The sequence below is a fragment of the Limulus polyphemus genome, unplaced genomic scaffold (assembly GCF_000517525.1).
Source record: "Limulus polyphemus unplaced genomic scaffold, Limulus_polyphemus-2.1.2 Scaffold233, whole genome shotgun sequence".
Lineage (NCBI taxonomy): Eukaryota > Metazoa > Arthropoda > Merostomata > Xiphosura > Limulidae > Limulus > Limulus polyphemus.
Genome location: NW_013665843.1, coordinates 567,169 through 591,508, shown reverse-complemented (window position 1 = coordinate 591,508; position 24,340 = coordinate 567,169). Strand labels below are relative to the sequence as shown.

At 31.2% G+C, this 24,340-nt stretch overlaps 2 protein-coding genes across 5 annotated transcripts in view; one reads left to right on the top strand and one right to left on the bottom strand.

Moving 5' to 3' along the window:
- The window catches only part of LOC106478621 (pyridoxine-5'-phosphate oxidase-like), a 74,415-nt gene extending 67,284 nt beyond the window's left edge, over positions 1-7,131 (top strand). For all 4 annotated transcript variants that reach the window (XM_022382241.1, XM_013939176.2, XM_022382240.1 and 1 more), the window contains exons 6-7: positions 859-935; positions 4,641-7,131. In XM_022382241.1, coding sequence (XP_022237949.1) covers positions 859-935; positions 4,641-4,806 — 243 coding nt within the window. In that variant the 3' untranslated portion in view covers positions 4,807-7,131. The remainder of the gene's footprint in view (positions 1-858; positions 936-4,640) is intronic.
- A 12,168-nt stretch (positions 7,132-19,299) lies between these two features.
- LOC106478619 (transcriptional repressor NF-X1-like) overlaps positions 19,300-24,340 on the bottom strand; it is a 96,026-nt gene continuing 90,985 nt past the window's right edge. Inside the window, exon 10 of the mRNA XM_022382245.1 lies at positions 19,300-20,435. Within this exon, the coding sequence (XP_022237953.1) occupies positions 20,240-20,435 (196 nt within the window). The 3' untranslated portion in view covers positions 19,300-20,239. The remainder of the gene's footprint in view (positions 20,436-24,340) is intronic.

Below are 24,340 nucleotides of genomic sequence, written 5' to 3'. Positions count from 1 at the left end.
TGAATATTTTTTTTATTCTCAGTTTCTGGCTATATTGTACTTTGTAGTTTTATATGATGCATAGTAAAGAAATAGGTTTAGATATTGTTACAAAATGTGTAGGATTTCTTGTAAGATTTCAAACTTGTATGAATTTTGCTGTGAATAGTCTCATTACCCATACTTTATAGGTACATCTATTTATAAAGCATCTGAATGATGGAGACTAAATACTAATTTATGGAAAAATTCTATATCTTTCAAAATGTTGCTAAACAAGAAAATGTGTTTACAAAGAGAGAGTTATGGTCCAGAGTTAAATGTTGTTAAGTTATTTAATCTTTCACAATAATTGCATTTAAAATTGTCATGTGAAGCCTTTAAGATTTGATTTTATAATTCTAAACTCAACATCGAAAAAATAAAGAGTGCATTTCTTAAATGTCTGATATTAGAAAGTTTTATTAACTATAGAATAATGTCTAACAAATTGGAAAACTCAATGTCTACATTTTAGCGACTCCTGTAGTTCGTCCATTTTCATTAGAACTGAACTGTAATAATTTATACTGTGGTAGAATTGTTTGCCAGAGTCTGGGGTGAACTTCTAAAAAAAAAGAAGAGTAGAGGTACTCAGTTTGGTGAAGTGGACTTGTTTTTGAAAAAAGAAAAAAAAATCTACATGTGAACATAAAAAACGAATAAGTAGCTCAAATAAGTCCCAGTACTAGTACCACCTTAAAAAATAAGTTCCAATACTCAGTACTGGCAGAATTTTGCCCCTGGCTAGAATGTTAAGTTACTATTAGGTTTAACATCATGTTAAGAAATTATTCAAATGTGTTGTCTTTCTTGAAATTTTTACTTTTGTCTTCTCAGGTTTTGATTAACAAGATAAGAGAACTTGAAGAACAGTATAGAGATCCCAAAGCACTTGTACCACGACCTAGCAATTGGTATGTATTTTTTAGGCAAAATATTCTCAAAGTAAAAATGATTTCAGATATTTTCTTAGTAATTTTTTTTGTACTTAGTATAGATATTGCATTTGTGAATAGTCTGTTAGCAGATACATTAAAGAATTATATGATTAGTGAGGGATCCTGCTACATGACAACATCTGATTATTAGTTCTTACATGCCTACCATGTTAAGGCACTGAACATTTATGAAACATGCCAACCTAACCATACAGTGATAGTTATGCATGATCTATAATTTTTTTTGGTTAAGCACTACATTATTTCACATTCACTTTGCAACCTTCATCAGTGCACCCAAGTCATTAAATATGTGGCTGTTAATTATTTCATAACACTGATACCTTAGGCTGCAGGATGACTGTAAACTGGCCAAGTTTCATTAACTTAACAAATGTTTCTAAATAAGAATTTGGATTTTAGGTCATTATTAAATATTAATATTTTTATATGTAATCTTTAAGATTTATCAGAGTTTCTCTACACAGTTCAAGTTACCATAAGTAAAAGTTAATGAACACATAACACAGTACAATAAGTGTCCATAAATTGATTTTATTGCAATTAGTTCCTTAGGGTACAGTACAAGTCACATGCAAAGTAAAAGTGACTAATTTTTTAAAATAACAGAAAGTAATAAAACAGACATCTAATTTCACAACTAGTTAATGGACAAATTGACTTGTTACAATTTAAAGCCACTTTTCACTGCTACAAAGGACCATAAATTAAGAAATAATGAAAAAGCCAAACATTTTGTCATTATTGGGTTAAATATTTTTTACACGTGTAAACATGTTTTAGTACAAAACTAGACTGGGAGAGAGAATAAATATTCCAAGTTTATGTTTTTATTTATCTCCAGATCATGTTTCAATTCAAATGTATCAAAATATGATATGCTTTCAAATTCTTACAGACTACTTTTCAGCTAATTTCAATATCTTGATGCATTTGCTCATTCACATGGACTTTTCATGGGGTAATTAGTAGAGACCTCACCACCTTACCTAATTGTTAGGTGAACAATCAGTCATTGAAAAAGTGAAACCTCTTGATTTATGATTTCTTTTCAGTTACCCACGAGAAACTGAAATGTTTTTCAGAAGTTTAGGGAAATACTCGGGTATCCTCATTAAATGTATTCTAACTAGTAAAAGTTCTGGTTTGAAAAACAACAACAAATTTTGATTACCATTAAGTGAGCTGGACTTTTCATTCACCTTTTTACTAAATAATCCAAAATAATTTGCTTGATGATAGAAACTACTTAGAACAATACTATTTATTTATATTAGTTTTAATAATATATGATATTTTATTGCAAAATTTCTTTTGTTGAAATGGGCTTGTACATGAACTCATTAGGTCTGTAATTTTATTATTGCTAGTAAGTGTATGTGAAACTTGACTTTAAGATCAATGTGTTGCGTAATGGTATAACTAGTATTCTGCTATATAGTGGTTTTTATTTCATTATAAATTTTACATTTACTATATCATGCTTTATGTTTGAAGTGGGTGTATTTGAGAAATAGTTTTTTTTGTGAGTTAGTAATTTTAATGAGTGTAAATGCAGAAGTGGCCTGCATAATGCCACTGGACAGGAAAGAATTAAAGAAACCAGTCATCCACTGACATGTTGCTACCCTTATCCTAGTTTCCCATTTATATGACAAAGACAAATTAGTAATTTAGAAAAGCTAAAAAGGAAGTATTACATTTGAACAAACATGCAGAACTCAACATACACAAAATGTATATTTCACATGTAAATATATCATTGACTTCATGACTATATCTGGCCCCATTTTCTCATTCCATGGAAAATTACTAATTCTCTTGCCCTTCAAAATGTGTCATGCATTGCAATTGCTGCAGTAGATGCTTAAAACTTTATATACAAGTTATTTGACAGGCTTGGAAAACTTGTGTACTTTGAGATGATGTAGGTTCACAAGGTGAGTCACATCAGTAAAAACATAAGAGCAAGTTCTTTTCTTCCACATTGTTTTTCAATATGCAGGATTTCTATTAACATTTCAGCAGTTGTTTTAGGTGTTTTTTTTTATACAGACTGACAGTCAATAATGATTACACAAACTTGTATAACAAATTAAATATTGCATCATTACATGACAGTTACTGTTATGTCCTCCCTCTGGCTTTCCCTGATCCATCCAGTGTAAGATGATGACAGTTGGCCAGCACCTGTTTCATCAGCTTTTATCTCTCAGAAATCCATAGTCCTGTGCCTGGTGGTTTGTATGTCTTGTATGGAATAGCATGAATACCTGTTTCATTCTTCAGCTGCTTGAGGTATGTGAAAGTTGAATGGATATGTTTTGGAATCAGGTTGTATACATGTGACTTGTGTTGTCTTTTGAAATGGAGATTATTTTTTTATTATGTTGGGGTATATGGATGGCTTTTGCCATTGACCGTTATGTTTGTGGATAGTCACCTGTTCCAAGATGCCTCACCTCAGCTGGGGTACAACTTATTTCACTGTGACTATATCAGCTGTGATTGTCACAAGACTTACTGATTTTTGTATTCATGATAGTTTTAGTATAACATATTCATCTCTTTGTAATATTCTTAACTGATTGACTGTTAGTTAGGTTTTATAAAGATATACAAGAAGATGTTTCCTGAAATTATGACTGAAAGCTTGTGAAATAATAACAATATGTAAGAGAAAACATTGTTATTGTGTTAATATATTTCTTTGTGTTGTTCATAATAGTTTCATTGATCGTCCAGTTACTAAAGATTTCAACTCATTTGACCATTATTGGACCGCATATTTTGATACTTGTGCTAATGTTAGCATGAAAGCTTAGAGCATAAGGCTTGATATTTAAACTCAATTCACAGTCAGTCCTTGATCTGAACAACAAATTATTATTAAGCATATACTGCATTCCTTTATATTATATCTGAATCATTGTCCCATACTTTTTCAAATATTTTATTTTGACATTTTGTTAAGTCTATTTTGGTACTAATAATGATGATGTTTTTATTATTGCTAATTATATATACTGTAATTACACACACTTCTTTTTTCTGCAACTTATAGTTTAGGAGGATATTTGTGCCTTGTTTGATTTTATTGCAGTTAGTTTATTAGGGTGTAGTGCAAATCACACTTAAAGTAAGCTGATGGATTTTAAAAATAACACTTCCACATTTACCAGTGTTTAATGGCTTGTTTACTTCTTTGCAAAACTGTACATTAAAATAATGTATTGTTTATAAACTTTAAAATGTGCAAGTACGTATTAGGTTTAGTTTTCTCTTTTTTTTTCTCTTGTGGAGCCCACTACTGCCATTCTCCTTTTATCCATTTTTGAGGTTTGACTGGACTTTTCATGTTAAGGTTGTGGGTAGAATGTCAAATGCTGCTGCTGCTGCATTAATCAGGTGGTGAAGTTAAGATGTGGCATATTTTGTACACTTACACACAAAGAGCTGTATTGACAATTCTTGGGTTATGAGTGCAAGAGTACTTGTAGCTAGGTAATCTTGAGGAACTTGAAAACTTATAAAATATTGGTGTATGCCAATTAAAATGAAATTACTCCTTAATTATAGACTACTGTAAGAGCTAGGTTTCTAGTTAAGCATGCCTTATAATATCAAAGCATAGAACTAAACTGCCTGATTTTATTCTAGGGGAGGTTTTAAGCTTATTCCACAAGTAATGGAGTTTTGGCAAGGAAACACACATCGGGTACATGATCGTATCCGCTTCAGAAGACAATTACCAGGAGAGACCATAGATGAAATTATGACTCACCAAGGTGAAGATGGGTGGCTTTATGAACGACTAGCCCCTTAAATATAACACGAAAACAGTGAACGGTTTATTGATTTCTATATAAGTATGTTTTGGTTCACAAAGCAAACCACTTTTAAGTAAATTTCTTTCCACATCCCTTGCTATTATTTTTGTTATGCTATACTATCTGATAATTCTGTTTGTCCATACAAGCTTTTATGACTAATTATAAAAAGTATATCTCTGAATATTATAAATATTGTAAACAGCTGACTCATGGGCACTCTTAATACCTTGAAAAAGTACACAGTCTTTGAAACTTTTTCTTGTGCTAAAATGTTTTATGTAAATAAAGATTTATGATAATCATCCAAACTATCTCTAAGATAGGGTTGTTTCTAAAAGCCAAAAACTGAAATGCTGAACTTCTATTGAACATTTACTTTAAACAACAGTTGATTGTTTTTCAAATATTTATTTGGAGTGGAAATGGGTTGAAAGTGCTACAGAGAAGCTACTAGCAAATGGGATGTAAGGTACTTTGGTTATTGTAGCAGATGATATGCAATTTTCATTAGCTGTGGTTATACATGTGCTACTCTTGCTTAAGCGGGTCTATTTTTAACCTGTCAACCATTGGTGATTTGAATTAACTGTATTCTGCCACATTAAAGAAATAGTTTTAAAATTCAACAAATTCTTGTAAGGAAATTACAATACGAAGTTTTACAGGTAAAAATTATTGAATAAATTTAAACTGTAAAAAATCTCAATGAAATATTGGATTACAATATTAACAAGATAAAATATAATTATTTTTTTTATCAGGTAAGTATTCTAGAATGATAAAAATACCCAGTTTTAAATGTCTAATATTTTTATTTGTATGATCTATTTCCATCTATCTAACAAGAGTACCCAAAGAGTTAGCAATGGGTGATGTTGACTGGCTGCCTACCCTCTAGTATATCACTTCAAAATTAGGGACAGCTAGCACAGACAGCAATTGTGGAGCTATGCATAAAATTCAACAAATATGACAACTTATGTTATTCTGTTGGAATACTAGTAATTTAGCCTCCCAGTGGCACAGTCTGTGGACTTATACTGCTAGAAACCGGGTTTTTATACCCGTGGTGTAGCTTTGTGCTTTGTAACAAACAACAACAAGTAGTAATTTAATTTGAAAATCTATTCATCTTAATGACAAATTAATTAAAATGTAATCTTATGGTATTGTTATGGGAAAAATAAAAACAGATAGAGCTAATATCTTAAGACAGTTGTAGCACATAATACATTTTTACTTAATTTGTGGATTTTACAATATATAAAAATTTACCTGATCTGTTAAACTTGTGGAGAAAGTAATAATTATAGAATAATAAAAATGTACTCTATCATTGCAAAGTATATTTTGTTTCACTGGAGGCAGCATTTTTGTATTTTTTGTGTTTTTTTACAAATAAACAAAAATATGGCAATCTTTCCATACTATGAATATGTTTTACATGTATTAGAGGAAAAATATTTGATGAGGAACCCACTTTGAGACTAATAATGGTTGGAGACGGCTTGAATGGGTAATGAAGAAAAACTTTAATATAAGTTTCACATAAGAGCAAATGTACAATGTTTCAAGAAGGTTTTGTCATCATCAGGTAACTGAGTTGAACAAAAAATGTGGCCTGGCTAACTAATGGTGGGGCATTAAGATTTGTACGCGTTCCTTTACTTTAAAAAACAAACTCTGGAAGAGGCATTGGATTTTTCTTGTCTGTGGATACTTGCATAAAAATGGTAATTCTCTCGCGTGATTATATATAATTTTCTTTAACAAAAGTAGATTCATTACTAATAGAAAGGGTTTTTTGTGATGCATTTTCATTCCGATGCAGTGGCATGTGATCTCTGTTTATTATATGAGGCTCTCTTCCAAATTTTGAGTGAAACCAGTATTGTACTTGCCAAACATTTTGAAGGAACTCAATGATACAAACCTTTTGTTTGGTTTGCATAAGTTTACTTGATACTCTTTTATCCAATAACAGATCCACTTATTCGAAAATTGAAGCCTCTCTTTCATCGGCACCTCCTTTTCCTGACAACTTAACCATTTGCTATACAATTCATTGCATTTTCCCTTGAACACACACTTGGGTAACCTGGCCTTCAAAGACCCATGCATATCAATAAACCACTCGAATATAAAATGTGTCGAACCTAAATAATTGGATAAATAAATAAATAAACAAAAAGTAAATGCATTTTTGTCATTCAAACAAAAACAAATTTGTTCTGCGAATATTTCAGTGTAATGTCACTCACCATTAAAAAAAAATTAAACAATGATTTTTCTGGCTGAGTTGTCAGCACAGAAAAGGGTACATATACATAATGATAAGACTTACCCCAGGGGCAGCACTTTTTCTTTCTCCCCCTGACTTTCGATACATTTTTCTTTTTTACTCGCAGGCCCAAAAGAAGAATTGGTGGTGTTTTCCTCATATGTGGCATGGCATCTCCTAGCTAACTCAACAGGTTTCCAAAATTCAGGGTTGTTTGATGGAGCATTTTTTATTGAAGGAAAGAACTCTCTCACAGCTTTCGAGATCAAACTAACGAAGTTTTCTTTCTAGGTGTCGCATATCTATTCCTTTGTTTGTCCCAAACATCAGTCATTACAGTGTTTTCAAAATCTTTTTTATATTTTTCACAAACTTTTTCTTTCTCTTCAACAGAGTACATTTTTATTTTCGCTTTTCATTTTCACTACAACACGTACAACAATAATGTACAACTATGTCAGATAGAATGTTGTCTATTTCAATAGTGGGCAATTCGATTCTTATTTCCGAATGTTGTAAATTTCAGGAGGAGGAACTGTTTGTGAAGTATAGGACAATTGTAATAGGGAATTAAGAGAAAGTGTTATCACACAAATGGACATTACCCTGATAGGGGTTGTAGTAAGTGTGGTTTACTCCAAACCCCTTGTAGTATCCACACCTACATTCTTCAGTAGAAACCTAACATATACTATATATGCTGTAAAAAGTGCAACATGCTATACATTGGTCAAATGGGTCACCGCTTAGGGGATCATTCACGTGAACATCTTTCTTATATAAGAAACAATGACATTATAAAACTCACAGGTATACACTTTAAAACCCTTCACATTGCATGTCCGATTTCTCGATACTTGGACTCACATTTGCTCCATCCACTGTAACTCAAAGAGAACGCCTGGGGGCCCGTGCAAATGAAACCTGGTTATGTCGTAAAGACCGCAAAGCATCTTTAGGCTATATCTTTATTTAATGATAAAAACCATAGTTTTTGGCTTTTCTTTGCATATAGACGCTTGATACATTAAGAACGACTGAAATAATAATTTGAGTAATAATTAATATGTATTTGTTGCTTTATAGATTTAATAGATATTTGTTTTTACTTTATTAACATTTTTACGCTTATACTGTGAAGTAAAAACGGCTGCTGCTATGATTTTGTCTGGTTTATGAGCTCGTTGTTGTTCTAATTTAGGATCTTCTTTTTAATAAATTCTTGAAAATGTTAAAAAAGAGAGAGAGAGAGAAAGGGGGCCTGGCGAGGATGTTTGCCCCAGGGCCCATGCTGGCTCTCGATGTTCCTGTATATAAGTGATTGTTAAAGAATATTCCATTTTACAATATAAACATGTTCTTTACATCTATTAAAAGTCAATATATAGTAATCACAAATGTTAAAATCTAGTGTTGTTTATGGTATAACAACATTTTTGTGATTTGAATTATGATTTAAAAGTGTGATCAACTTGTACTATCATAAATAAAGGGATGAACTGTTTTTGTTGTGTATGTTCTGATAAAGTATCAATAGTTCGAGAATGGAGTGACTGATCATATTAAAACTGCAGTATGACATTTAAGCAAACCATGGCTCTTAATATATAGCTTGTCTTGTCTTTATTAAACAACATATGAGAAATGTTTTGCAATTTTACTTAATATTATACCTAATAGTTCAATGATACATCACAAGCATAAATCAAATGGTCACATAATAACATATTTTAATCAGGAAAGGGTCTTGGTAAAGTCAGGTAATTTCATTTTACCCAAGGTACAGGAACTGTTTATTTGTAACAACTGGATTTAGTGACTTAACTGGAAGTTGGATTTTACATGTTGGATAGCAGTGTTATTCCAAATATTTATGTTTACAATTTAAAATAATGTAAGATTTAGTCTCTTGTTTAACAGCATTTTAAAACTTTCGAAAATATCAACTTTTAATCAAAGTTTAATAATGTTGATAATTAAAAATTGATTTTGTATATTTTGAAAGTTTATTAACTTAACTAAAGAACACACGTGAGGTAAGTTTAGTTAATATGAATGTAAAATTATTATCATTTGGTTCAATATAAAAGGAAATATCCAAAATATTACAAAGCTAATGAAAATAAATTTGTTTTAGTTTTACATTTACCTCTCCATTATAAAATCACAAATTATAAAGAACATAGCAATACAAGAAATAGAAACTTAAACTAATAGCATAGTATTATTAAATAAATCTTAATTTTGACCATGTATAGAAATAAAATTTTATGCATCAAAACGTAATAGTTTTCACATTGACGTATATCGTCAACCTTTTTTGCAATTTCTCATATGGTGATATTAACATTTGCAAGTGGATGCATACAGAAATATTCAAAGCTTATTGAATTTGCAATGTTATTCTGTGACCTATGCAAATTAATTCTCAAAAATTATAATTTATAAGATAACACGAGGAATCTTTTGCTCTTAACAAATTTTTTTAACAAGATGAAACACTGCTTTTGATTAGCTTAGCTAGGTTATAGTTGGTAATAAGGCAAAATATTTCAAACCAATAATTTGTGGGCCATTATAAATTTAATAGCCTTTAACACAACTGTAAAAATGTTAATATGAAAAAGGCATTCAAAAAGACTGTAAATTTAGCTATAGTATAATACTTGAGTAATTTTACTAGGGTAATTCTCTTAAAAATTTATTTATCATTATAATACCTAGAAAGATTTAAGTATATCTTAATTATTCACAGCATTATTTTCTGATTTCACTATCCTTTGTCAAAATTTTTAACTCTCTTTTCTATAATATTATAATCTTCAACTTAATTATTTCTTCTAGTGAACTTTAAATGGGATAATACAAATTAATAATGTATAACTTACATGTATATTTAAAAACAAGTATGAGTAGAATTTTCCATAGAAATATTGCTACAGCTGTTGTGACAAGTACTGAAATATGGAGTCTATAATTCTACACAAAATATATAAAGAATAATGACTACAAATAAATACCCAAGACTAAAGAAGAAATGGCTATTTTCCAGAAAGTCTTGGATATTATTTTTTGTCTGTTATTTGGTGTTTTTATCTTGAATGATTTTCAAATATCATGAAAATACTTGTACATGAACCTAATAGTTTTGAACACAACCAGTGGAAATATATTTCTTGCCAGTAGTAAATGGTAATCATACTCATTAAAATGTCTAATTATTAACGTATATGTTAGTGTATAAAATATCTTAGTGTCTTATCTTTTGTTCAAGTGTTAATAAGATTTTTTTCTATTCTGTTAAACATGCAAAAAATTACCCACCCTTTAACTTAATACAAACACATGCTTTACTACCAATGTAAATGTATGCCTAATATAGTGAGTTAGTAAAGAGTGAAGATTCCAATGATTTTTAAGTTAGCATTTACAAGAGATTGCAACACACAACATTATAAATTAACGTTATCTTTTTTGGATATTATTTAAGTCGGTGAATCCTTCAACAGGTAATCTAGGGTAAAGTAACGTATAGAAGATCTTGTAATTTTTGTGTACAATTTATACTAATTATATAAATAAAACAGTTCTTGAATGATATCCCAGACACTTTGTCAGCTAATATTATGGCACAAATTTAACCATCAGGTGTAGGTACTGGCATCATTATAATTTAAGATTTTCATAAATACACATAAACTTAAAAAATAAAATAAAGTAGAGATAAAAAGGAACTACAAATGAAGTTAATCATTTCTGATGTACAGCATAATTAGGTGAAATATTAAGAGGAATTGAACTATAATTAAGTATTTAACTTGGTTTAGAAATTGTGTGTTAAAAAATATTGCAAAACTGAAAAACAAAAGCCATTTCCATGAGTGTAGATCCTGTGTTGGTAGGTAGAGGCAAATTTGGCTGCCAGGAATTTGGGGAAATTTCCAGTAGGCTGATGGTGCATGTAAAAATAGTTTGTTATGAAAAAGAAAATATTTAAATTGGGCTTAATTTCCCATTAATGACTTATAGCATAACTTACATGGAACATGGTAAATGATTAAAATTCTTTTACGGATGAATTAGTTTCAGTTTATGTAATCTGTAGTCAAAATAGGTCTGCACTTTACTTAGACTGGTAATAAATTAATTTTTTTGGATTGTAAATGAAAATTTTTGCAATACAATTTATTTAATTAATGAACTGCACAAAGCTATGAGATGAGCTATCTTTGTTGTGCCCACAACAGTTATAGAAACCTGATTTTTAGTATGGTAAGCCCTCAGACTTCCTGCTGAGCTGCTTGGAGATGGTATGAGTAGTACTAGTATGTATGACAGGCTATGCAACATTAAATGCAGCACCCTGCTTAGTATTTTCAAGAATCCCTCTCATTGAAGGGCTGGTATAAACATTTTTATTCTCCAGTCCACCTTTGTTGCCATGGTATGCTCATCTTTCATTAAAATATGAATATTTTGGTAGAAGTAAATTTTCTTCCTTTAAGTGTTATAAATGTCATCATAAATAAATTTTATTACTTCAGCTAGCAGCCCAAACTTCTTAAGTGCAATAAATTGATACTGTTAAACACAATACTTCATTGCACCATTTTAGTAAATCATGTTCAAAGGATAGTTATTCTAGTGCAAGACTGTGCACTAGAAAAAATAGTAATATGTAATATCAAATCTTACAAAAATGTCAATTACATACTGTTATAAACAAATAATTCTAAATTATGCTGGTATTACTGTACAGTGGTAGGCTACAGTTAAAAAAAATCATAAATTAGTATGCCCAGCTTACAACAAGCATTACAATGATTTTTAAGAATTTTAATTATGTTTATTGTAACTCATTTTCAGATAAAGTAGTAACTTTGAAAAACTGAATAAACTACGTATATGTATAAGTGTGAAGCACAGAATAGTTTCAAAGAAGTTTATATATTTTGCATAATATTACATTTCAAGTAAAATTTGCACAATATGACTATTACCAACAAAATAACCAGAATATTCTAAATAAAATATCATTCATTTTTGGAACATTCTTTTAAGAATCAAAAAAATTAATTTGAGCATATTTTGATATCTTTCAAAACTGCATATGACTCCCCAACTGTTACATCACCACAAATTTGATATCTGTACAAAAGCTTTAGTTAGTTAAATGAAATTCCTCAGAGATCATAATATACATTCTCTATTAATGAAATAGAATCATAACAAAAGGAAGTTATTTTTTCAAAAAATAGTGAAACAAGTAGTTTTGTGAGAAAGATAAGAACTATGCAAATTTTGTAAGTTGTTACACAGAGAGAATCAGGTATAACCTAATTCCTAGTGTACTAGGCTGTGGATTTGAGGACTTGTGTCACTTCCTGTTACTGAAAAAAAGAAAGATGCATTTTGATTCCATAGGTGCATTATGCAATTAGAATAGCCCAAGAGTTTTGTGTAATGTGATTGATCGATAAGTACATGATCATGTTAATTAGGAGATTTCTATACTTTTGATATAGATGAACTTAATATGCATAGTTTCTGAGCATGTTCAAAAATACTACAATGATTTAAGTAACACGTGCAATTGTTTTGTAGATATAAAAAAGTTCAGTTTACTGCATTGTATGGTTAGAAATTGAAAGTTTTATGTACGTTCGCTCATCAGAAAATATTGCTTTAATAAATAATATATGTAAATATATGTACTCGTTGAGGAATATTCCATTTTAAAATAGTAAACCTGTTCCTTCCGTGTATCAAAAGTTGAAATGTAATCATAAATATTAAATCTATAGCATTTATACTGTAATAACATTTTTGTGATTTAAATTAAAAAGTATGATTGGTATATGTTTTATATGTTCCGATAAAGTATGAATAATTTGAGAATGGCATGACCGATCATATTGAAACTTTGCAGTGACATTTAAGCAAACTGTGATTCTTAATGTACAGGCTATACTGTCTGTATTAAACAAGAGATGAATAATATTAGCAATTTCACATTATTATAGGTAATAGTTCAGTGGTACATTACAAACATAGATAAAACAGTCTGGGAATTATATTCTGCCCAAGGGATGGGAACCATATATATTTGAAAATGATTTAGGGATTATTTGGCACTGTCAGGCTTTAATACTCTCGATTACAGGCGTATAATCTGTTAAAACAATGGTTGAATCAGTTCACAAAGTATATAGATTTTCTTACTAAACATTACAAATATTGGTCAAGGAGTTCAATAGAACAAGGATGGTTAGTCGTTGGACTAAAGCTTATAAGTTACCAACTTGAGAAGGTTAACGTAATAAATTCACTCGAAGATCGGTGAACAAAACAACACATATATTTGTTACTCAATTACAACAGTACTGTGATATCAATGCAGTAAGTAAAGTAGAAGTAACTGATGCTAGCAATGATGCCCAGGTTGCATCCCTTGCACTGAATCTGAAATTATGTGATTGTCAAAACATACATGATTGTTAGCTGAGGATTTTGCAAACAATCTGGACCAAACACAACAAGAGAAACTTAGTGACTTGGTTGAATATGATCAGCCATCTAGTCCCACAACACTAAACTGCCACACATAGATAAAAGTGATGCAAATCCAAACAAGCAATCACTGTTCTAGAGCTCCTAATGGTGGAAGTGGGTCACTGTTCTGCAGATGCAGGATAGAGTAGATCATGTAATTGCCCATACTCATGACTTCGGAATGCGAATATTTTATGATGAAGAAAAAAACTGCTTGCAGTTTAAGTCTTTATAAAGCTCTATCAACACTATATGGTACGAGATTTAATGTCCAAGTGTACAATGCTTTATTGAAATGATTAACCTTGGATAACCTTGTTGCAAGAATAGAGCTTTGTCATACTATATCACCTGGGCTCACAACATGGAAATATGGATGGCTTATATCTGTGCATGGTGAGACTCTTGACTGTTAATTGTCATGATCCTCGAAATCAGTTTTACCTCAAAATACCACATAGTCATCCTTTCTGTATTTTTAAAGTTCATCATCCATTTCATCACTACATGGTTCACCCAAATAGTGAAATTTCTACCATACAAATAGTATTGATAGTGTTTTATGAAAACTACAACTGTAATAACACTGCTCCAAGTTCACTTTCAACAGTTTCATTATTTACCACAAACAGTCCTGTCGTAGACATGCTAACATGATTCAGGGACTTGAATGCTTGTTTACATTCCTCACTCCATCTGAAGTGCATCTCAACTTTTGTGAACACTGTTAATGGTGAGACCGTCATGGAGAAGTTGGCCACAAACTCAGTAGTACAATGCAAAACCAAGGAAACTGCAGACATCTTGCTTGGTTACTTGTTGAGAACAACCTTGAACCTCTGAAGTTATATTAGGATCCATTTTTCTGGTTTCAGTCTTAAACCTGAATTTTTTATTGGTTGGAATACCATTTTTATTTTCTCAGTCACTGACTTGAACATGCAACTAAATACTCCCATTGCAGCCCTAGTATGACATAAAACTCATAAAAGCCATCTCTCATGTAACAATTAGTCTTGGGTCTGCTTTTGTCATCCAGCTTGACTTGCCAGTATCCAGATACCAGGTCTTATGCAACCACATCATCTGTTCACTGGAAATGACCAAGCATTCTTTGAAGTATGTTTGATGTACAAGTAGTCTTGGGTCTGCTTTTGTCATCCAGCTTGACTTGCCAGTATCCAGATACCAGGTCTAATGCAACCACATCATCTGTTCACTGGAAATGATCAAGCATTCTTTGAAGTCTGTTTGATCTAGTCTTTTATTTTCTACTGTATTTCATTGCTGGCTATATCTCTGCTACTCCAGGAAAGCCTACACAGCAGTTGAGGGATATGCATCACCTGTATCTTTGATGTTAGGTGACTGTTGTTTGACCTAATTAGCTATGTGATCCCATAAATATATTGGCATATTCAGCCAATAAGTTTGCACATTTCTCCACTAGCAATTTCAGATCTGTTTGTCTAGTCCATGATGGGCAAAACCCTAGCAATACTGCTAGTTTCACTTACTGCCCATAATTGCAGAACACTGGGATTTCATCATACTTGAACAGATAACTGCCCAAGCAAGCTAATGTTTATCAGCATCAATTTGTTTTTATGTTTCTTCAGGAGCTATATTTGAACATGCCAATTGTTTTTCTATGCTTCAGTTATCTTAATTTTGCTAAGCTTTCTTAATTTTGTAGTGCCATTCATCTACTTTTTGTTTCTAAACTATTTTTGGTTTATAATTTACTTCATACATTGTGTTAGAAGTGTTCAATTCAAAGGAAAAGCTGAAGTGGCTCGATGCTGTAAGCATGCCATCTTTTATCGAATTTTGACCAACATCTCAAATTTCTGATTTAATCTATAATGGTACTTAAAAACTTGCTGTAAATATGATCATTATGAAATACTGATTCGATTGGGTTTTAACACGATACTTGAACATGTGAGAATCGAGTACTGTAACCACTGAGCCACTTTGGTATACAGTGTTAACACACATTAATTTAAAAATATCATAGTATTTGTGTTTTTGAAAGAGATTCTTCTAAACACAATCACTCATTTAAAAGGAATTATAAAAAATCCCAACTGTACTGAAATTTGAAAGCGAGACTTCCACTTAAGGTTCGAGCTGTCTAACCACCGAGGCAATTTGAAAGTTACAACACATAGTGGCTTTTTTATATATAGATGTCATATGAAATTCTGCTTTTAAAATATGAAAGGATCAATTTTGTATCAGCTATTATGTTACGTTCATGCTAATATATTTCCCAACTTATATTAGATATACAGATATTCAACTCACGAATGAAACATGCTCTTTACTGGGTCGACCTTAAATAACGTATTATCAATTGCTGAAGCCAATGTGCTTAATCTGATATTTTCAGGTGAAATTTGATGTTTCAGTGGCACTTTAATCCAGAGTTAGGGGGTGGGTGGGGTAATGTTACAATTTTAGCTTTTGAGAGAAAGCACTTTTTAATATGATTTTTTTACTTCAAGGGGGGTATTATGAAATTTAACATGATGGGTCACCTTATAGTTTCAGTGACTCACTTCCCCATTATGTGACCCCCCTTTACAAATAGTTATTATCCTGTACTTTATGTTGTGAATTCATACCCCAATTTTAAATATTATTACTAAATACCACAAGCTTAATATTGGCTGAAAGCTGCTGCCGAATCTGAAAAATCAAAGGCTGATGAAGGACAATTGTACACAAAAAGCAGAAAAGTCAATGCCAAGTCCAAGATAACACTTGAAAAAATATTGCATTTCAACAGAAAAAACAAAACCAAAAAATGGTGATTGGCACCATTCTCTATTAATGACAAAATTATTATAAAAATAAAAGAAGCAAAAATTCCATAAAAATAAAAAGGAATGTTTTGTAGAAGCTATTGATCAATGTTCACAGTTAAAAACCATGTTGAACAAGCATGATAGTTTTGGCAGACTACTTTAAAAGAGGAGCAGCCAGAATTGCTGAAGGCCATAATAGACATGCCTAAACAAGGGTGTGCTGCTACTGGTCAATGCAGGAATGAAAAGCTAATGGCTATAAAAACTTTAAAAGAGCTGATTACTCAACTGAATCACATAAATTTCACCTTATCAAAAAGTGCTGCATACCTACATCTCTTTCCTCAAAAACCAAATACACATCAAGCTGTACCTGTTAGGTTAAAGCACAGAATGATGTATTCTCCAATCATCCTGACAGTACTTTAGGCACTGTAAAAATTTGTTCACTGGAAAAAGTCAATCACTGCTATGGTTAGTTAGCATTTATTTATAAGCCAAAATGCTAAACCAAATGTACCTATAGGGATCACAACTGTTAATAATAAACAAGCTCATCTACCAATATATTTAAAGTACAAGTTTACATTACTAGATCCTAGCTATCTAAAGGATCAGTCATAATTTGATTCCTGATGTATATGCTGTAACTTTTATCAAACCTTCTGGAGATACTTCAGCATTCCCATAGATGTTAATTATTGTTAACCAAGTTAACCAGAGGATGTATCACACTTCTGACACGTTAATATCCTTATGATTGACAGAGACAAGATTTAAAACTCTTGACCAAAGCAAAACTTAATTTATTTGCATGCAATCAAGACTCAAACTGTATTCATCCCAGTTTGATCTTGTAGAAAAAAGCTCATATTCATGTTTCCAATATAGCTATTCTTCACAAAACATTACTGTACATAACTTAAAAACTTCAAAATAACTAAACAGGAACCAGTTAAATGTGTATTCCATTTTGGCAACTTCACATGGCACTTTCTAACTGTCATGTTTCATCTACAAAAATCATAACACATTCAGCCATCCTTTCTGGTTATTCTTAGATGCTACAACTTTCATCATCCTAAAAAATCAGAATGAACATAACAAACAATAAGTTATCATTGTGTGTGTGTGTGTGTGTATATATATATATATAAAACAAAAAAAACATGTATTTAGGAGACTTAAACTTTAACAGTAATGTCTACTACATTTTGGATAACAGTAGAAAAAACTTATTTTCTACTTCTGTCCTTCTTAAAATACACTAAAATAATTAGTGTTAATGAATTTTTTATAGTATCATACCTAGAAGTTTAAAAAATTAACCAACTGCAACAATCTCATTAAAAATACTTTCTCAATTTAGGCAAAAGTCAGACAGATTTCCAAAATTACATTACTATAAAAAGATCACATCTAAAGTACAAAACTTTAGGCAGTTGTATCATCTTTAAAGAATTAAAAACAAGTATAATAATGAATGTGAAACTTCTCTTCATCAATTTTACTTAAAACCAAAGGACTCCTTTAATGCCACAATCAAGTTATTTTGTCACACTGCAAGACAAATCTTATCATGTATTCTTGGTAAAAAATAAAATTTTAAAAGTCAACTATAAGATTTATATAATTAATTTTCCCATTTACATCTTCACTATTTAAATGGCAAAATATTACATTTATGTTGATTTCATTATTCATATCCAAATATGTGGTATTACTTTCTTTGGCTACATGACTATAAAATTAAAATTTTCATTGCATTTCAAAGAACTACATTTGGGACAAGCATCATTTTCATGCATATAAATGCATTATATGATAATATTAAAAGCCTTCAAAAGCTTCAATCTCACATATCACAGAGAAATGTGTTGCTTGGTTAAATATATTTTCTATAAAAAGCAGTATTCAAGCATTGGAATAACTGAAAAAAAAAGTTTTCAACTTTTTCTGGAGAAAGATTGTGTTCTAGTGCTATGGCAAAAAAGTCATGTGAGGATTACTTGGTTTTGCATGTCACACTGTTCCTGAATGCACACTTTTTTTTAAGTTACTAACAAAGACAAAAATTACTCATGAAAATCAGCAATGTCTTATGTTGTAGTTGAGTAAATCTATAATTATGTGTCTATAACTTTTTTTTAATCATCTATGGACATTAACATACTCTCAGAAATTTTTAGTTAGTTTATTGCATGTAAAACTAAAAATGATGAAATAGTGTGGAATATTATTTCAAATCTTTTGAAATCTAGTTAGACATTATTTTTCTAAATACAACTAAATATCTAAATATCTCATTTACTTTTATGCACTGATGCTTCTGGTTTGACACTTAAGATGAACTTCCTGTTGAACTAGACATCATACAACAAATGGAATAACAATATTGAAAGTTGCTGATATGTATGTCTCATATGTAAAAATGTACTTTCTTCTTGTTTTTTCGTGCGAGTAAAACCTGTTGTAACATTTAGTGAATCCATGTATATTTAAAGCTGTCAAGTCTATGATTATAATTTGAAAAACAAACACAAATGCATGTTTACTACTGAAATGATGTGTTGTAATATGGTTATTATTCTGTTTACTATATTCTCATGTTTTAAAAACGAAAAACACCATTTTCTTTTGAATGTCCTATACAACAGCCAAACCAGTGTAAAAAAATGCGAGTAGCTTAATCTCAATTCAAAACCAACATCTGACATTGTTACATACATTGAACTACTGTCACTCTATACAAGCTGTTTTGAGAAACTCCAGCTAACTGCCAAGTAAAACGCCTGAATACTCAGTGGCATGCCCAAAAAAGAAACACAGGAGCATAGATATAACATTAATATTTTTATTTCATTGCTATGCTGCTACACATGTAATTGTATTTTTTCATTGAAAATTTGTTGCAAGAATATCTGTGTTCAAACAAACATGAGAAAATTGTAGAAGAATTATTTGTTTTCATTTTTTGGGCTATAATTGTTAGTTACCTGTTTCACATGTAGGTTCAATTATTTAAAATTACTTGTGGTCTACTAACATGTATTAATTGCTAACAAGATAAGCTAATAAGACCAGTTATTATTAGCATTTATAATTTACCTCTGAGGAAAACTTAATGTAAAGATGTTTAAGCATGTATGTGTGTGTTTATATAATTTGAAAATATTTTTTCAAGTTTATAAATTTATGCCTATTCATTACAATATATGTATGTAAAATACACAAATTAATAACACTCCCATTCTTAATTTTCCTTTAAGTTTTAATATGGATGCAATTACTGCAACTTTAATACTTTTTTAAAGGAGAACGACTCAGTAAATCCATAAAAACAATCTGATGGATTATTAATGTAAATTAAATTGTGTTAGTCATTATTTCCAAAAAAATGATTAAGTGAGGGTTTACCAATTCCCAATAATTCAGCTCTTCCATGGCTATTAAATTCAAAGATTTCTTAACAGTTTAGCTCATCTTAATGACACTTCATCCTTTTAGTAACACTGCAAATACTGATAAATAAATATGATGCCAATGGATAAATTTAAGGTTCATATTAATGGTATTTTAATGGGCATTCATACAGTAATATGCTAACTCATGCTTGTCTTCATTAAAAGCTGATACCATTTTTGTATGGCATATTACAAGAGTTGCACTGAGTTGTACAAGGTCACATTAAAAAATGTGGTTGGTGTGAATCTTGCAGTGGCCCTGCAAGCACCTGATAACTTTATTGAAGCTGTTACTGTATTGTGTACTTAGCCAAAATTAGGAGGTAAAATCAAAGTAATCAATTTGTGACTCTCTAAAAATTTGCTGAGAAGGTTTAGTGGTGGAAGAATTGATATCAGGTGAAGAAAACATTTCTCGTTTCTTGTAGCCTACTGGAGTTGGCCCCTTTCTTTGTCCCATTTCTCGCTGTATTACACTCATGACACTCACAAATGGGAGAAAGCTTCTATTCCTGAATAAGAAAATAATTATTCATTACTAATAACAAACTGTTTGAATATACACAATGCAAATGTTAATTCATATTTAGTGTATTAAAGAACCAGTTAAAACTTTCATAAGCCTTATGATATACTCTATAGTGCTTTACCAGAACAATTCTGCATTTACACATCTGTGTACATAAAAATGATTACTGTTGCAGTTAACAAACAGTGATAAATATGGGGTATTTGGCAATTTGACTAGTGTAGAAGCCTAGTTCCATTTACAACTGTATGTAGTTAAAGTATAAACTACATAGAAGAAACCCATTATTAATGACATTTTACAGACAAAAATGTATGCTTGATATATACAGAATTAACAGTGTTATCAAAATCATTTTCCACTTTTGTTTTACTTTCAGTCATTTGTGTAAATATGACAACTGAAATTTGATAAGTGCAGTGATATTCTGAGGATAAAAATAGCACAATTACCCAATTTTTGCAATAACTGAACATTTATTTACTCGGCATACCTAATGACAGGCTAGTATTTTGTTGTAGGAGTAATAAATGAAAACAGACAAGACTTGATGTAAAGGCGACAAAAACAAACTTTATTTATGCACAAAACAGCAAAATAAAACAAGTCAATTAATGTGGAACAGAATCATTCCACCTATTCTTGTTCACATTCAGGCAGTTCTGCAGTCAGTGGGGATCATATATAAAACCTACTGGGAGTGTAACTTTACATCCAAACAGTAAAAGGTTCAAACACAGCAAGTACTCTGCTGTTATATTGCACAGCATGCCATTAATAAATATGGCAGGTGATCATTCCAGTCAGTTTGATCTGATTTCACAAACTTAGAACAGCAAGTATACTGCTGTTCTGTTGCACAGTATGCCATTAATACATATGGCAGGTGATCAATCCAGTCAGTTTGATCTGATCTCACAAACTTAGAAAATATACCATTTATAGTTTGGATGGTCCAGTCAGCCAAACAACCAAACTACAAATGACTAAGTGAAGAATGATTCTCCACCACAATCAGTACCTTCTTGGCAAACAGATGACTGCTGAAGTTTTCTCCTTGATCAATAAGGATTTTCTCTGGTTCCCCAAAGTAAGTTATCAATTGTTTGAGTCATTGTATCAGCCAGTGCATATGTTTCAACCCATTTAATGAACTAATCCACTACTACCAAGATTAACAAAATACCATGACCAGTTTCTGGGAAGGGTTCAGCAATACCTAGGCATATTTTTTGGAATGAAAAACCTACAACTTGCTGACAGCGGTTTTCCTGGCACAGGCAATTCTTTCTCTTAGTTGCACAGGGAGTGTAATTTTTATAGCATTGGACTATACTTCTAAGAGAATGGGGCTGGTAAAAGCATCCCTTCAGGTTAGTTGTAATATTCAATACTTCCTGGTGTCCTCTGATTAGTGTACCATGTAATGTTCAGTGGATTTTGGGTCTCAAAAGATTTTGCAACCACTAGCTGCATCACAAGTTAGGTACCTTGCTTACACAGGTTGTAACAATTGTATAACACTACCTCCAAAACCTCTAGTTGGTCAAACAACTGACAGAGATTACATGCATCTATACTGCATTCATTGATCTGAAACAGAATCAAGTACTGATCAAGTGCATCAGAGTCCTTTACTAGTTCTTCTCACAGTTTCTCCTTCATCATATTTAATATCCACTCATTAGTGGAATATTCAAGAATTCATGGTTTGTTGTCATTGCTAAGACTTTAGATCTTATGGCAAGGATCCGGACACACTAAATGAGCTCTTACTTGCTAATAAGAATGCCCACCAGAATTTATGCTGCCAGTCTTGTCCAATAAATCTGTACTCCCGCAACATTGTGATCAAATGTGTAACAGTACCTTCCAATTCGACAAAGATCATCTGCCATGTTAACGATGTATGATCTACTCGAGTTATAAATCCTCCACCACACAAATGGTGATGACAATTTTTAAAGGACACTACGACTGCAAACAGTTCTTTCTTTGTCATGCAGTAATGGCATTTAGTGGACATTAACTTTCAACTTATCTATGCTATACCAAATTCCACGACATTGTGTACTTGTGACAGCAGTGCTCCAAGTGACAGCTGTACACAAAATTAATGGAATATCTCTCCTTCAACTTGAATGACTGTGGAATAGTCAGTCCATCTGAAATGGAAGTTGTCATTAGTTAATGCTGAAACTGGAGCTGCTATTATATAAAAATTGTCCACAAAACATCTTGAGTAAGATACAAGGCTAAGAAACCTTTGGCTTTTCTTGTCATTTAAAGGTTCAGGCCAATCTATTACTGGTTTTATCTTACTAGAAACTGAAACCTCCCCATCTCTACTCACTATATGTCTGTGAGATCCCACCTATAGTTGCAGAAAAGAACATTGAACTGATTTCAGTTTCAGAACTGTTTATTATAAGTGTTGAAATATCATACCCAAGTTTTCAACTATGGCCTGAAACATAACAAGACACCAAAATCTCATCAATGTGTATAAAAAAACTATTCCCACTGCAAACCATGTAATGAGAGTTCCATCAGCAACATGAAAGTTATTAGTACATTACAGAGGTAAAATGGTATTACACTAAACTCACTGAAGCCTCTAGACTGCTGATAACAAACCTGGCTCTGTTTTTCACAGTCTAGTTTGACCTGCCAGTAGCAGATGCAAAAACGTTTTGAACGAAACCATTGTCATTCACAATAAACGCAAGTTACAAGGTCACTTATAACAACACTGATAATATATTTTTCTATATTAGAATATATTTCACCTCAGCATTGTAAAAATACTAACAATACTTTATAAATAAAAATATGGAAAAGAGTAATATATATTATTTATAGAATGGCAACTCACAAATAAGTTTTACTTAGGTCTAAATATGATGTTAACATATTGCTAGCTTTGATATCAATGTTTCAAAATGTACATCCTTTCAGGTTGATTGTGGAAAGTTTGTGTGTGTGTGTGTGTGTTTTATAGCAAAGCCACATTGGGCTATCTGCTGTGCCCACCAAGGGAATCGAATTTCTGATTTTAGCATAGTAAATCCATAGACTTACCACTGTCCCACTGGGGGACATGTGGAAAGTTTGGGAAATTGTTAATGACTTAAATAAATTTAAATCTGATGTTTTGAAGTCTATTGAGTTTGTAGAGAATACCAAAAATATTGACACTTGTTCTTAATATAGTTAACACAAAATAATCACAAAAATTCCAAAGGTACGTTTTCTTATGTTTAACTTTTAAGACAAAGATCAAGTCTCATTCCAAGTATTAAAATTGGTTTTCCTTTTTTTTGTGTAGCATTAATTAGCATGTTAACATTTTGAACTACACTCCAAAAAACTTGGATTTTGGCAATGTCAGACAAACTGGCTTGCTGATTTCATTATAGTCACCAAATTATTCACAAACTTATAAAGTGCATATGCACAACATATTCCTAAGAACCTCTACATTTTTATTTAAGACTGAAAGATCTAATGTAATCTGAATGGAAAAAAAAAATTGAAAAAGGTTGATACAAATATACATGAAAATATAATTGTAATATCTAAAGTAAATATTTCTATTTGGCAAACTATTGACAACCAGACCTTACCATAAGGAAGTTGATGGAACAAAGAAGAATACAATAAAATTATTAAAAGCATTAAAAAAGAATACATGAAAAATAAGTTAGAGAAATTTAGATGACCCGGAATAAAAACAAACAAAAATTTTTTTGGTACTGTGTTTTGATGAAGTCATTTAATTTATACAGCACGATGCTTTGAATACTTTTTTTAGGGAGAGGCTTAACCCGATCACTACCGGTACTAACTTTCTCTTAGTAGGCAATGCAAGTGTGCATTTGTGAATTA